This window comes from Stylophora pistillata, chromosome 8 (genome assembly GCF_964205215.1).
Source record: "Stylophora pistillata chromosome 8, jaStyPist1.2, whole genome shotgun sequence".
In the NCBI taxonomy this organism is placed as follows: Eukaryota; Metazoa; Cnidaria; class Anthozoa; order Scleractinia; family Pocilloporidae; genus Stylophora; species Stylophora pistillata.
Window position 1 is genome coordinate 17613407 of NC_142526.1, and position 13779 is coordinate 17627185.

The following is a 13779-nucleotide window of genomic DNA, read 5'->3' on the forward strand; positions in this document are numbered from 1 at the left end:
GTGTCATTCACAGGAATAGCACTGCGTTCGTAGTGTGCTAGCAGAGGCACCTGCTTCAGAACAATGGTGTTGTAGACAGTGGATACGATTCTGGTAAAATACTGGAGTAACCAAGGGGTAACTTGGAGGTGAACAGATCCATTCTGCCTTCGTGAGGTCTGTCGGGGTTAGGTGGGATAGGTTAAAAGGAAACTTTTCGCCTGAAGTACAGGCTTTTTAGAAGAATTGTATATTTTTTGTCGAATTTAATCCGGAAAATCTTTGGTTATGCTTCACGTTACCACGTGACTGGTCCAAGGAAACTAACACTACCCTCCCAACCAATCAGATTCAAAACCAGAACCACTTGTTTAATCACCAGTTCCCGTTTCCCGCGCAGTTTTTTTGCGTTCTCACTGTCGCCTGTGATATTTCCCATTTCTTTGTTGTCTGACTGTGTTCTTTGGGTTTGCTTTTACGTCAGTCAATCGAAATGCGCTCTTCGAAGGAGAGTGAGTTGGCTATACAAGTTCAAAACCACTCACTGAATCACCCTGACTAATTATGGTTAAGAGCGGAACTTTCCTCCTGCCTGTCGTCTAAACCCCGGCGTCCAATCCGGTCTCCCCTCTCCCCTCCTTTAGGCGTTAGTTCGTTCGTAAATGGCGCAATGGTAGCGGAGGAATGAAGGGAGGCTTGGGTCGATTCGTGTGATGACCCGACCTAAGCTTTTCTTGTTACTATTTCGCTCCGTTTTTTTTTTCTTTTGTTTTGTTTTTATTTTTTTTATTATTTTTTTCATCAACTGAAAACCTGGACCAGGCTCTAAATGCCAAGGATCGATGGTAGACAAACTTTCCGAAGGTAGAATTGCGAACTCGCTCTCCTCTCAGAAAGCAACCTGTTTTCCCAAGTAATCGATGCTACGATGATGAAGTAAAGTTAAGAAGTTTAAGTGATGAGTTTTTGGAGAGTAAGGGAATGAGAGCAATATTACGATTTATTAGTCAGCTGAAATTATGAATGAGAGAGTTACGGCGGGAGTTTCTACAGGAGCAATAAATGGAGACTGCGGTTATTCATGATTAGGTTGATGATCAATATTAAAATTTTCCCTATGCTTGCTCATCAAAAAGTAATGTTGTTAAGTTGTAAATAGGTTTTAGAAAGTAATAACAAATTTAGATTCGTAAACCAACAAATTTTGCCCTCGCCGGAAAAAAGGAAATATTTTTTTTCTTAGAGCAAGATTGTGGTTGCGGTGAGTTTCTTCAGTACTACAATAAAACGTTTCCGAAATTACTACAGCCTTCTCTACGCAGGTCGGACCATCTTTTTTTTAACAATTATTGTTAGAGTCACTCCGATCCTCACAGAACCTTCACAGCAGAGACTTAAAGATCTGCTTTGCGTAAACAACTTAAAAAGGAAATTATGTGATTTCAGAGAGGGAAAAATTAGCAGCAATATTATTTGTGCTTGTGAATCGCGTGACTTGATTAAGTAAGTGGAATCGTGTGAAGTAACCGTCAAGGCTTAACACTTTAACTGTGCATTTTTGGTCTGCGGGCGAAAAATAGTTGTTGAAATTTCCCATCCTGAAAATTATTTTATTCAAAAGAGACTGAAACCTAAACTTCTGATAGTTTTTCGTTAACTTGTATCATTTTGAATATTCCAGCCCCCCTGACCATTACTCGGTATTCTTGGGATATTGGTTTATGAGAAAATCATCGACTGCTAAGTGACTTACTTTTCCACTGCAAAGCGCCAAGTTGCAATATTTTTCACTTGAAACTTTGACGCACTGAAGTCCTTAACAACGTCAATTGAGATATAAAGTAAACCTGGTCGGCAAAATCAAATCAGAACCAAACTCGGAGCGTGGGAAACTCATTGTTCACGGTTCGCATTTCTTTCTTCACTTGGCTAGCCTCTCTATATGTTGCTCATGTGGCTCTAAACTTGTGTTGCTCTTCAAGGTACGACATCATCGTGTTTTTTCTTAAGATCCAAGCAATGTTTCTGCTGAAATTTTGTTTGACACTTAAGCACAATCTCGGCTCTTATAAACAGCTTGCATGAGCACAGGAAAATACTCTTAATTTGCCACTGCACTTCGTTTACACAAACGAATTTTTCGGTGGCTTGTCTCAAAATGGTGGAAACATGGCCATGGTACTACATGAAAAAAAAAACCGTTTCAAAGATGTTCAAATTATGGCGGCTTTTTTTTGTTCCAAAAAACATTCTTTTTTATTCCTAATTTTTTCTCCTATTTCAACAGGTTGTTCCAGGATCATGCCGGTTCTCGCAAATAACTTGCATCAAGCCGCAAGTTTCAATGGCACATTGAACGTTGCAGTAGGTTCGAATACCAGCGATACTCCTCCAAATCTTGAATCTGGGACAAGACATCACAGACCGCTTAACTCTGAACCTGTGCCAGACTGGCAGGAAGCGAAAGCTGCCTTTAAATGGGGCTGGGAATTGCACTGGATCTCATTCGTCGTGTTGTTCCTGGGACTTGCCATATACTCCACAGTGAAGCTCGTCGCTGCTTCGAAAAGGCGGCAAGTTCGGGAAAAAGTATCCCGTAATGTCTCGTACGCTGTACACTCGTTGTTGATAGTTCTCGGGATCACTCGGGCTCTCGCGCTGGTACTTTTCCCGTACGAAATTACGACAAATTTGAATGAAGCAGATATTGTCATCCCTCTGTATGTTCATCGGATTATTTTTGGTCTAGGATTTCCTTGTTTCATGGCGGCGTTTGCCCTGATACAAATAACGTTCACAGCCAGCGTGAAAACAACACCGCTGACGTTCTCCAAGCTGAGAAGAATTCGATTTCTGGTTTTTGTCATCATAGGGCATTTCAGTGTTGTTATCGTAGCAGATGTGGTAACCGCTTTAGTGGAAAGTACCTCTGCTTTATACATGGTCTGCACTGCGTATCTCCTCTCGATGACTCTATTCACAGGTATCCGTATTTCAAAAACCGGATGGAAAGTCGTTCGCGAGAACAGAGAACACAACTTCACCATGCCAAGTACCATGACGGCATCGACCATGACTATCGGTACCGCACACCGCATGCGTCAGGCTTCGTTTAACAGAAGAGCAGTCAGAAAAGTATTTACCATTACTACACTTACGATATTTTTCTGCATTGCGTTATTTGCTTTGAAAATTTACGATTTAGTCGAAGTTATAGAATATGTGTATGTGCTTGATAAAAACAAGAAGCTGGCTCCTTGGCCCTGGTTTATTCACGAAACTTTATTCCGTTTGACGGAGTTTGCATTAGCTTGCACAGTTATTTATGCTGTTTCACCTCTTAAACCTCCCAAGGAGTGCATCCTTGGTTGCAATTGGTGTTGTTTTAAGTCAGGAACGAGTGAAATCACTACGAGTAGAGGTGAATACCGGGAAAGAGCGGGAACCAATCAGGTGACATGCTCCGGTCCTCCTCCTGAAACTACCAGTAATAACTATGTTTAACTTTCGGTTTGCAAAACGAACTCGTCAATAGGCAATCAGTACGAGGAGTAGAAACGGTGGGACAAGAACAGATTTAAAGAGATTTAAGTATTTGTTACAAAGAATCTACAAAAACTACGAAAGAGGCCACTCGGCGTAATTTTGTTAGGAAAAACGGCTGTCGATAATCTGCTATGAACTGAATGTACTTTCACCTGACCTGGGCTGACACTCTCATCGGTAACAAGCGATATTTCGAATACATATTGTAATTGACGGCCATGTGGATTGAACCGGGAGGAATTATAAATTACAAAAATTGACACCTTAAAGCACCGAAAATTTTTAACTTCTCATTACTAGAAGAAGCCCTGAAAATGTTTCAGAGCCTCGTTGATCAGATTAGCCAGCCTCATGGCGCTTTCCGATCGTGCACACAAAAATGAAATTTGAAGTACTCGCAACAACCAATCAGAACAAAGATTTATCCAAAGAACAGATATCAAATGGAGCCAATGAGAAGCCGACGACCCGAAGCGCGGGAAAATGTGTGTGACGATGTCGCGGTGGGTTCTAGTTTTGCATCTGATTGGTTGATGGGCTTAGGCAAATTTCTTAAATCAATCAAGGAACAATCCCATACTTCAACACACAAGTGACAAGAATTCTTATGAGACCGAAGTCAGCTTCAATAAGCCAATGGTGGTCGTGATAAAGTAGTTTTACATTTTTTTACGAGATTTTTTGTCGCAAATGTAAATTATGAAAGAGAAGCGGTAATGTAATGGTTTAACACTGATCCCTAACCGAGCGTTCTAGATGGCCGATGGAATCATCAACTGCGCCACGTTTTTGGTTAACACACTCGCTCCCACCCTCACTCGCCTCATAGGTTTTTCCCACAAACGTGGGGTGAAAATTTCGGGTTGCGACGTATTTGAACGCAGCCCGCCCAAATCCTCACTCCTTTTTTCGCCCTCCACTTTTCTCATGACCAGATTTCTGACTGTCATTAACACCGCGGAATGTAGCCCGAGGCTGATACAATCAGCGACAACTCAGTCAATTTCATCTCTTTTTTCCCTAGCTAAGTTAACCTATTCGCCCCCTTCTCCTCGAAAACAATGTTGTATCGTGATTCCATGAACTTTTGGCCTACATTGAATGGGGGAGGGAGGCTGTTAATGATTAATAGTGTGGTAGAAACAGGAATGTTATTCTTCACATAAACAGAATTCCTCCGACATGATGTGTCAACTAATTTTGACGCTGATTGTAGCTCGTTGGTCCAAAGCTTTAAGGAAGTCATTGAACTTAGTTCAACTTGAAAAAATACGTAATCCTTGCCAAAAGCCCCCAGGAAGGAAACAATTTACAGTGCACTTTCTATCATTTTATCGCCGTAATGTTGGCAGAACATGTACGAGAAAAGTTTGTAAATCACGAGTCAGAGGCGAGTGATCCAACACTTTTGATGTAAAATAAACTTATGAAATAAACTTCAAGTTTCTATTGGTTTACAGGTGCAAAACGCAAAAAGTGCTTTTGACTTATCATGCCCGCTTTCGCTCACGGACAGCTTGTAGAATCACCAGGTCTATCTTGAGTCACATTTGAGTCCAAAGGTTTCTAAATTTAATCTAAATTGTGTTAATTCAAAATACGCGATGAAATATTTGTTTAGTTCTCATAAGACTCTATAACATAGGGAGCAAAATTACTTATGCTGATTTACTGAGTCAAAGGGGAGTTTTCTTTAGTTTTAGTGTATTTAAATTGACTAAAAATTAACTTTGCCTTAAGGTATTACGATTTCATTGATGGTGACTGTCTTTTCGCAGGGATGGTTTCATCGCTTTGGTTTGTTGCACAAAAATAAAACTTCATTCAGCTGATTGGTGTGATTTACAGATCATTGACTCGAAGTGCGACCTACGAAATTGCGCAATAGCGTGTGTTTTTCACCTTCTCAACAAAAGAAAGTTAACTCTTAAAATGGTTGCAATTTGCGATGCCGGGGTAACGATGGACCAAAATTTAGGCAAGTTATTTCCGCACTTTCTTTCTGACCGAAACATTTTGAACAATCCTTGAGCGGCATTTTAAAATCGTTGATATCATACACCTATGAATCTGAAGTAAACAAATTCCCCGCATTTCCTGCCCCTGAGGCTGTCGCATAAGCTTCTTTGAGATGTGGTATTTTGGAACAATTTATCTCATTGTCGCTATTGTATGAAGCTATTTTTAAGTTCAACAAATAATGAATTCTTTTGAATCTTAAAACTGCAAGACAGCATCGTGAATTCTGTTCAAGTAGGATTTTAGTTTTCTCATCGCATTTCTGATTTGAAGCAAACTTTTAATCAACAGACTTGAGTGCATGTATTAATTTTTTGAAATCCATGACAGTGGTTTGATTTTTTTCTAAACGATAATTTTAACGTTTTGAAATGGACTCCTGTTTGTTGGGAAAACGCCTTGAATGACAAACAGTAGATCTGAAGAATAGAATCACTCATGTGAGGCGAACGAGTTCTAAGTAGATGCCTTCTGCATGTCCTTAATCGAATTTTATTGGAGCCGAAACAATAGACAAAGCGATAACTCACCAACAAAAAGAGCGCCAAAGATTGTTAACCTTATTAACAAGTCAAATTTATGACTGAGGTTTAGGGGCGATATAATTTATCGTTCGCTTTACGTGCGCTTGCCGTCTGTTTGTTTGCTGACGATTCTCGAACATAAACACTCTTCGTCTGTGGGTTTGTTGTGAACCGATTCCGGTTGAAAACCTTTTCGGTGGAGAAGTTCACTTTTTCAAAGTTAAGTTATTCACCTTTAGAAGGCCTCAGAGAGAAATTCCTTAGGAGTAAGTGAGCTTTTCGCTTCAGTAACAGAAAGCTTCGTCATGTCTAAGAAAGAAGAGAAAGAAACGAAAAAATCTGTTTCTATTTTCTCGTTATGGCGGTGCTGCATAGGCGCAGAGACGAACAGACCAAAAGTACAGAAGAAATCTGTGGCTAAAGACCAGCCAGACGCCCCAACAGAAGAAGGGAAAGAAGCCTTGGAAGACAAGGGAAACGCTGTCAGCACTAATGACTTGGAACTTGAATATGTTCCAACTCAGCCGGAGTCGGCGCCCGTGGTGTCACCAAGCGATGATTATAGACCCAGCTATGAGGAAGCGAATACTGCATCGACAGCGCCGTCGACTGTGGGGAGCGAGGAAGATTCCTCCTTAAACGCCCCTGCGAGTATTCAAGTTATGCAAGAGAACGGCGCTCCATCGAAGATTAACAGGGAAATCGGGACGGGCGGACGGCTTAATCTGCAGTTTGTGTATGATCCCGCACCATCCAAACTGACCCTGACTCTACTGGGAGTTGAATTCCCTCCGTTCCAGAAGTGGAAGATGGATGATTTGGAGGTGAGTTGCACTCTATTGCCGATACATCAGCACAGTTTCCGTGCGCGTCCAAAGAAATTTAAGGATCCCTTTACCATGACTCTGACACCAAAAGAGAAAATCAAAACAATGTCCCTCAGATTTCGTTTGTATAACCACCGTGCCATGACCAAGCATTTGATCGGTCAAGGAGTTGTAAGCCTTGGAGAAATCAGCCTCAGTCTGCAGGCGGTTAAAATCGCCTTGGATCTGAATATTCCCGAGACCTACGCCATTGATTCCCGCTACATAGAGTCTGTCACGGGCGCCAGCGGGCAGACATCGCCAGAAGATTCCAAACCTGAAATTTTACTCTCTCTGGAGTACCGTTCTTTGACAAGAAAGCTGATTGCTGAAGTTATCAAAACCCGCCATCTTGGTCTCCTCAACAATTCCAAACCGCAAGACATCGCTGTTGAAATGAAGCTGATCGGAGATAACAACCAACTGTTACGCGTTTGTCGAACCTCGCTGAAGAAACACGTTATTGATGCAGAATTCAACGAGATGTTTATGTTTCGCGTGACATACGACAAACTGGCCAGCATCGCCGTGGTTTTCACGCTATTCCGTATGACGGAGAGGCGAGGAAAGAGAGAGAATATTGGAGAAGTTTGCTTTGGAAAACAGTCCAGTAGTCATGAGCAGCAAAACCATTGGAATCAAGTCGTGACGGGATCTGAGCGAGTTGTCACGCAATGGCACCCACTCTTTAAATAAGGTACAGTTTTGTTGCTTCGTTTTTCTCTTAAGCATTAAACCATATGATCTTGTTTAAAACGCAGTCAAATGCTCACTAGACATTTTTCGGATAGTGCTAATTACGTGAACATTCTTATTTTCAACAAATCAAAAAAACACTTGCCACTTACGAAACATACTTCAGTACATAAAGTTAACGAAAATTCAACAAATTGCCAGCAGTTAAAAGGATTAGATAAGGCCTAGAAAAGCTTTATTTCATAACACATTGCATTAATTCGTAACAGGAAGCTAGCAGAACAAGAGCTTGAGTAGAAGAAACTTTCAAACCTCAGAATTTGTTTTCATAGATTAGCCAAATTCAAATTCAGTGAATCTCTCCGTTAAAAATGGCACAAACGTCAAATTTCCAGTTTTTCCTAAAAACCTTTTGCAAGGCACAGCTTCTGCCAAGACTTCAATCAAGAAAATTAGCGAGAGGAGAAAAAATAATTTCCTCAAATTTACATGAATAGCATTTGCACTATTCATGTGTTGTAAGGGTTTTGTTGACAAGTGTCCTGAGGCAAATAAAGCTTTTGCCCAAGACCTCTGACCAATCAAAAATAAAGAAAGGAAACTTAGCAATAAGATCTAACTAATGCAGTAAGACAAGCCCAGAAAGAAATCGAGTGCTATGGTAAACACGCATGATTTCTGCCCTGTCATTATATTTGATTTTAAAAGGATCCGCAAACGTGGTTTGGTCATGATGACGTGTATTTCACAAGTGAGAGGGCCCAAGAGAGTCCTCTTCAAATCACACGCCACCAATGAATAGCAACATAAATTAATGAATAACAATATAAATTAATGAATAACAAAGGGTAACATAGCCAAGCTCGTAACTGTAAGATGATGAAGAAGCAAAAGAGCATTATCGAATTTATGATTTGGTTTGAGTACGTACTAAAACGGTGGTTAGGCGCGCTCTGATTGGCTACTCAAACTCCAAATATCCTTTGCTATTAATTTATCTCCGAGCCACGCGTGCGGGATTCAGTGCGCCCGAAAATTTTGTAATCGTTGCGGGAATAAATGAGTCAAAATCATCTTTTTGTAACATATTATCTCACTGTTTTAGTACACACTTAAACAACTATTCACCGAAGTGAAGCGAAGCGGCGAAGTAAATATCCACAACTAGTCAATTCATCTTCGACGAATAGTTATCAATTATCATTTGGGTTGATGACGTAAATTGGCCACCGGTTCGAGCGTTAGCCCTTTGTCATTTGCTCTGACAAAAGGTTAACGCGCGAAACGTCATTATCAACTCATTTGATAAAACCACTGATTATCTCGTAGTACTCTCAGCGACGGAGCACAAAAATTTCTTTCAAATTTATTACTTTCAATCATTTAGTGGATGATGTCTTGGATGAGGTCAAATATAAAGCCTCTTAAAACCAAGAAACAGTGTAAACCGTCGTTCTCTTTCGTTCTTATTAAGAGAGGAATGATATTGATAATAGATAATTTTTGTAGATACTGTTCCCATTGATGATACTAAAATAGATAATTTCAAAGGTATTCGTGGATGCTTTCTAAGCCCTTTAAGGCTCAGTTATTATATCATGCAATAAAGGTTGACCAGATTTCATTGCCATAGAATAAATTTTAAGCTGATGTTTTTCAATTGTCTCTTTCCTTCTCAGAATTGCAAAGAATGCTTTGAATGCACTCATTTAAAGGGAGGAACAAGAACTGTGGAGAGTTTGCAGTATGGTTGAAATCTAACTATAATGGTTATTTTTAATGTCTAAAATCATACATATCTTATGGATAAGTCGGTTAGGCATTGATAAAAATTTTTTCCATGTGCATATAATATCCATCATCATATTTTTAATTTTTACAACTTAAATAAACTGCGCATGTATTTATACGTGAATTAGCTGCAACGACAAAATATGCGGGGCATGATCATATTCAACCTTTTCCTCTTCAAACTTAATTTGTAGACTGAGTAAAAAAAAGCATCAATGTCTTTCAGTAGTTCGCATTTTCGCGTCAAAACGCAGACATTTTGTAATCAATTTGTTCGTCTCCAAATTTTTGCGAAAAGTTTTAGTGAAACCACGGCATCCGTGTTTAATAAGATTCTTACAGTGTTTTTTGCTATTTGATGAAATATAGTAGCTACTGAATTAAAGGGTAGTTGAGTCTGTACTCTAAATGCAACGTTTCAAGGCTATACTTTTGGGTGACAATTTTTAATCACGTGCACGATGCGATACCACTTCGTCTTTTATGGAAAAATATTCCGTAAGATGTTTGCACTCTGATTGGCTGTGAAGACACATTTGTATTTCTAGAATGCACGATAGACTGTTCAATGAATAGTTTCTGTCAGCTGACAGTTGATGTGGGACAAAGCCTCGATAAAACATTGACAGCACGGAATGCATCATGGCACGAACCCTTGGTTGTATATCGATCGATATAACAGACTTACCAACTGGTATTTTCAAATATTTTTCATTTTCCGATCAGTCGATTTTGCACGCTAGGTATGGTTTTACTAATGAATGGCAAAGCAAATTATCTTCGGCAAAGAATGCTGAGTGGCAACAGAAAAAGAAAGTTTCGGTTGCCGATGAGAACCAGTGTGATTTTTAGTGAAACGATCAATCCGTCTTTTCTTATGGATGAAATCGGATAAAAAAAAGTACACGAAAGCATATTTTTACTCGTGTATCTACGAAAAATGATCAGTTTATATACAGGGAAAAAATTGAAAATTGTTCCTTTTTCAGCCAAGTATTGGTCAGCGCCTGTGAAACTCACTAACAGCATCACGCTGTCACATTAAAGCATATCTTTCTTTCCCAAAAATTTGAGATCAATTTTATTCGTCTAAAGATCGGACTAGTTTACGATCACGAGAAAGTACAATATGTTTGCACTTGTTATTAATTCAAATTGTTTCTCATTCGACAGTTTCTCTGTACATAATTTTGTAACTAGATAGACTGGTGAGACCAAGTCTGAGCTGTAATATGACATTTTAGCTTTTTTAGGCTTTTACATGGAATACGAGGCACCATTTAAAGGAGTACTTCAATAAAAAACCGTTTGCATCTTTTTCATAACGTGTGTATAAAAAATTTCAGGATTTATTAATGAGCGGACGTAGTTGTTAGATTCATAATTGTTCTGCTGATTTTTTTTAAAAGATTTAAGCTTCGTATGTATTGGAAAGAGTTATTGAAATGCTGTGAGATCAATGACTGAGCTCACAGCAGCCTAAAATCTGCGCATATACGAACGTTGTAAAGTTGGTGTCTGGTGGCGTGCTTTCAAGCGGTCTTACAAGAGTCGTTATCAACCACGCAAGCTAGTGGCGGAGGGTGACGGAGGGTTTTTGCGTGACACGTGATGGCGCCAAAATTTGCAGCGTGACGCGTAATTGAACCCCAATAATTCGTCTGACGGGGGACCGGACATCACAACATGATGCGTGATTTGCAATTTTACAAGCGGGTGACGCATGATTTACACGTCTTACCAATTAGATTTCCGTGATAAGTGAACGCTCTTTGACCAAAAAGGTATTTTAAATGTCAGCCGTCTCTTCCCCCTAACCCATGGGGGATATTGTGATACGAAGCCCGAATAAACGCTCTCAGAGTGTCTACTTTCAACAACTAAGTAGTCTCTATTTGTCTGACAAAAAGCAGTCTGGCAAGTGAAACGCAATTCATTCCAGAAGAAAAGACGTTGTATGCAACATAAATTCTAAGTAATACATCCGATAGATTGAAATCTTACAGTATAAGCTCAGCCTACCTAGAGACTACTACTCCTTTTTACATGACACGTGACTGGGTAAAAATTCTCCGCGATGCGTGATTTAATAGAAAAATTCAGCGTGATGTGTGACTTGAACACCCCCCCTCCTTTGCTATCCTCTAGTAGGTCACGGTATTTTTAGAACCTTACGACTTTTTATACTCAATGCTCACAAGAAAGTGGTAAATCGATAGTATACCCTTGATTTGATAGGCTTTGCGTTCGCAGTGTCAAGGTTTACTTTTCCCTCCTTTTGTTTTCTTTTACTGATTTATTTCAAAGGTTAAATTGTTTTGCGTATTTTGCTTGACGCCTTTTCTTAGGGGCCGACCATTTAACTTTTGAGGGGCGTTGGGTGATTTCTGGTCACCAAAAAAATTGTTTCTAGCAATCTGCTGTGCAGATTATTTTTTTCCGATTTTTTGGTACATTTTTTCTGTTACATTTGGGCTGCATGCAATTTTTTTCTTCCAACAAGCGCTTGCAGCAGATTTTTTTCAAAATCACCCACCCTCCCCCCCTCAAAAGTTAAATGGTCAGCACCTTACCTGGATGTCATATTCTGAACTTGGCAAGAATTGTGCGCGGGAAATTGACGCACGGGCGACCAAAAATGAACTTCTTGCACACGCGCAATGTTTCACCACTGTGTTTATGTCATGTGGTGTCCATCAGTCCATCCTCGGTTAACTTCTCCGTCTGGAAAACCCTACGTTACTGAAGGTAACGACACTCGACAATATTCAAGCTTTTTGTGCATAGATCTGTCTGATCTTTACCACTGTGGTCATTCTCCGTGCGTTCTGTGTTACCTTGGAAAAACCCAAAGTCAATATGTTTGAACGTGAACCATCAGCACAAACTTTCCGGAAGGGTTGTTTATTCGGTTGGTCAGACACTTAAGGCGGCGAAATACGAGATACAAAAACCCTCAACTTGGCGCGTAATATTGTTTCGTTGCAAGTTTTGGTCGATGTTTCTCGTTTTTCACCTTGCGTGATCAACTTGTTTCGTAACAAACACATTTGTTGCAGGTTGAAGAAATTTGTTGCAAAAAGTAGAGCACGGGTCAACTTTGAGCAACAAGTTTCTTCAACCTGCAACAAATGTTTTTGTTGCGAGACAAGTTGATCACGCAAGGTGAAAAACGAGAAACATCGACCAACACTTGCGACGAAACAATGTTGCGCGCCAAGTTGAGGGTTTTCGTATCTCGTTTTTCGCCTCCTTTAAGTGCTAAATTCAGATGTTCGGCTGTGTTCATCGATTACCCTGACCATTCAAAGGGGCACACCAAGCTTCCGAGGTTTGTCATAACCTGTGACAATGTTATTTGGTGCACACTTCTAAGCTTACTTCTCCATTCCTCATTGTTTCTGGTCTTAAAATTACATGCTTTGAAATGATTTTTAGCTAGTTGCTTTGCATCATTGTATTTTTTCTGTTTGTTCATTAGTCTCGGGCCAGTCGAAATTTATTTTACAATAAGATTCCACACAGCCCTTCATAATGCATACAGTTCTTGAATGAAGAAAACGATGGCAAAAACAATCGATTGCCTTTTGGACTACGGCTTAGTTTTACAGTAGTATCGGGCTATGTGCAAATCTTTACCCTTTGGTTCATTCGGAGAGAAGCGAGTTTAAAACAACCGGAACGACTTATGGTTCTCATTCCTTTCCTATATTTTATCTGCGATTTCAACTTAATTAGTAAATTTTTCGCGTTGACATCCTTGTCGTTGGCATAATTTGATTCCTGTTCGTTCAGTTTGTCTTCAGGGGAGTAAGAATTCCCTTGCAAAATTGCCTTTTGCAATTTACATTCAGAGCTAGTGAGATCGAAAATGCTCAGCTTTGGAAGTTAATTTTGTGAACTAACATCACATACACAGAATTAAAACATTATCATCGTGTACCAGAAGTTCACTTAAGAGCATGGTTGATGCAGTAGTTCCTCCTCTCCATTCAACCTAACCCTTGAACTCTCATGAGTGACCAACACAGAATTTCTTCTTACAATATCAACACAATAGCAAGCAGACAAGTGTTGAGAATAAAGAAAAATATCAATGAGAGGATTACTAGTTGATCCAATATCAAATTCTTTGACCGAACATCACGCAAGTTGTGTCACAGACAATAAAGAGAATCACTAATGAGGTCTTGGGAATTAGAAAGGTTGATAACCAAGCTCTCCCCTAAATGCATTTATACTGGTTTGGGTGGTACCTCATGTAATTAAACCTGTTCTTTTAATGTGTTCTGTGGTAAGCTTAGTTATTAGCCGATGGTCCCTCAGCTTCTTGACAACTTGTTACTGTCTACGTCTGT

At 39.8% G+C, this 13779-nt stretch overlaps 2 protein-coding genes across 3 annotated transcripts; both read left to right on the top strand.

Annotated features, from left to right (window-relative positions):
* The first annotated feature begins 17 nt into the window (after nt 1-17).
* LOC111329364 (uncharacterized) lies at nt 18-5357 on the top strand. Of its 2 annotated transcripts, none has more exons than XM_022934046.2 (2): nt 18-156; nt 2267-5357. In XM_022934046.2, the coding sequence occupies exon 2, from the start codon at nt 2281-2283 to the stop codon at nt 3481-3483; it is 1203 nt and encodes a 400-aa protein (XP_022789781.1). In that variant the 5' UTR covers nt 18-156; nt 2267-2280; the 3' UTR covers nt 3484-5357. The 2 variants fall into 2 exon arrangements, with proteins under 2 accessions (XP_022789781.1, XP_022789780.1); XM_022934045.2 differs by lacking the exon at nt 18-156 and adding an exon at nt 1813-1961.
* Nucleotides 5358-6106: 749 nt separating this feature from the next.
* Nucleotides 6107-10746, top strand: LOC111329400 (synaptotagmin-14). The gene is made up of 2 exons (XM_022934102.2): nt 6107-7631; nt 9310-10746. The coding sequence occupies exon 1, from the start codon at nt 6374-6376 to the stop codon at nt 7628-7630; it is 1257 nt and encodes a 418-aa protein (XP_022789837.1). The 5' UTR covers nt 6107-6373; the 3' UTR covers nt 7631; nt 9310-10746.
* The last annotated feature ends 3033 nt before the right edge of the window (nt 10747-13779 follow it).

Coding starts and splice junctions, on each gene's coding strand:
- LOC111329364 (XM_022934046.2), top strand. CDS start 2,281: ATGCCGGTTCTCGCAAATAACTTGCATCAAGCCGCAAGTTTCAATGGC.
- LOC111329400 (XM_022934102.2), top strand. CDS start 6,374: ATGTCTAAGAAAGAAGAGAAAGAAACGAAAAAATCTGTTTCTATTTTC.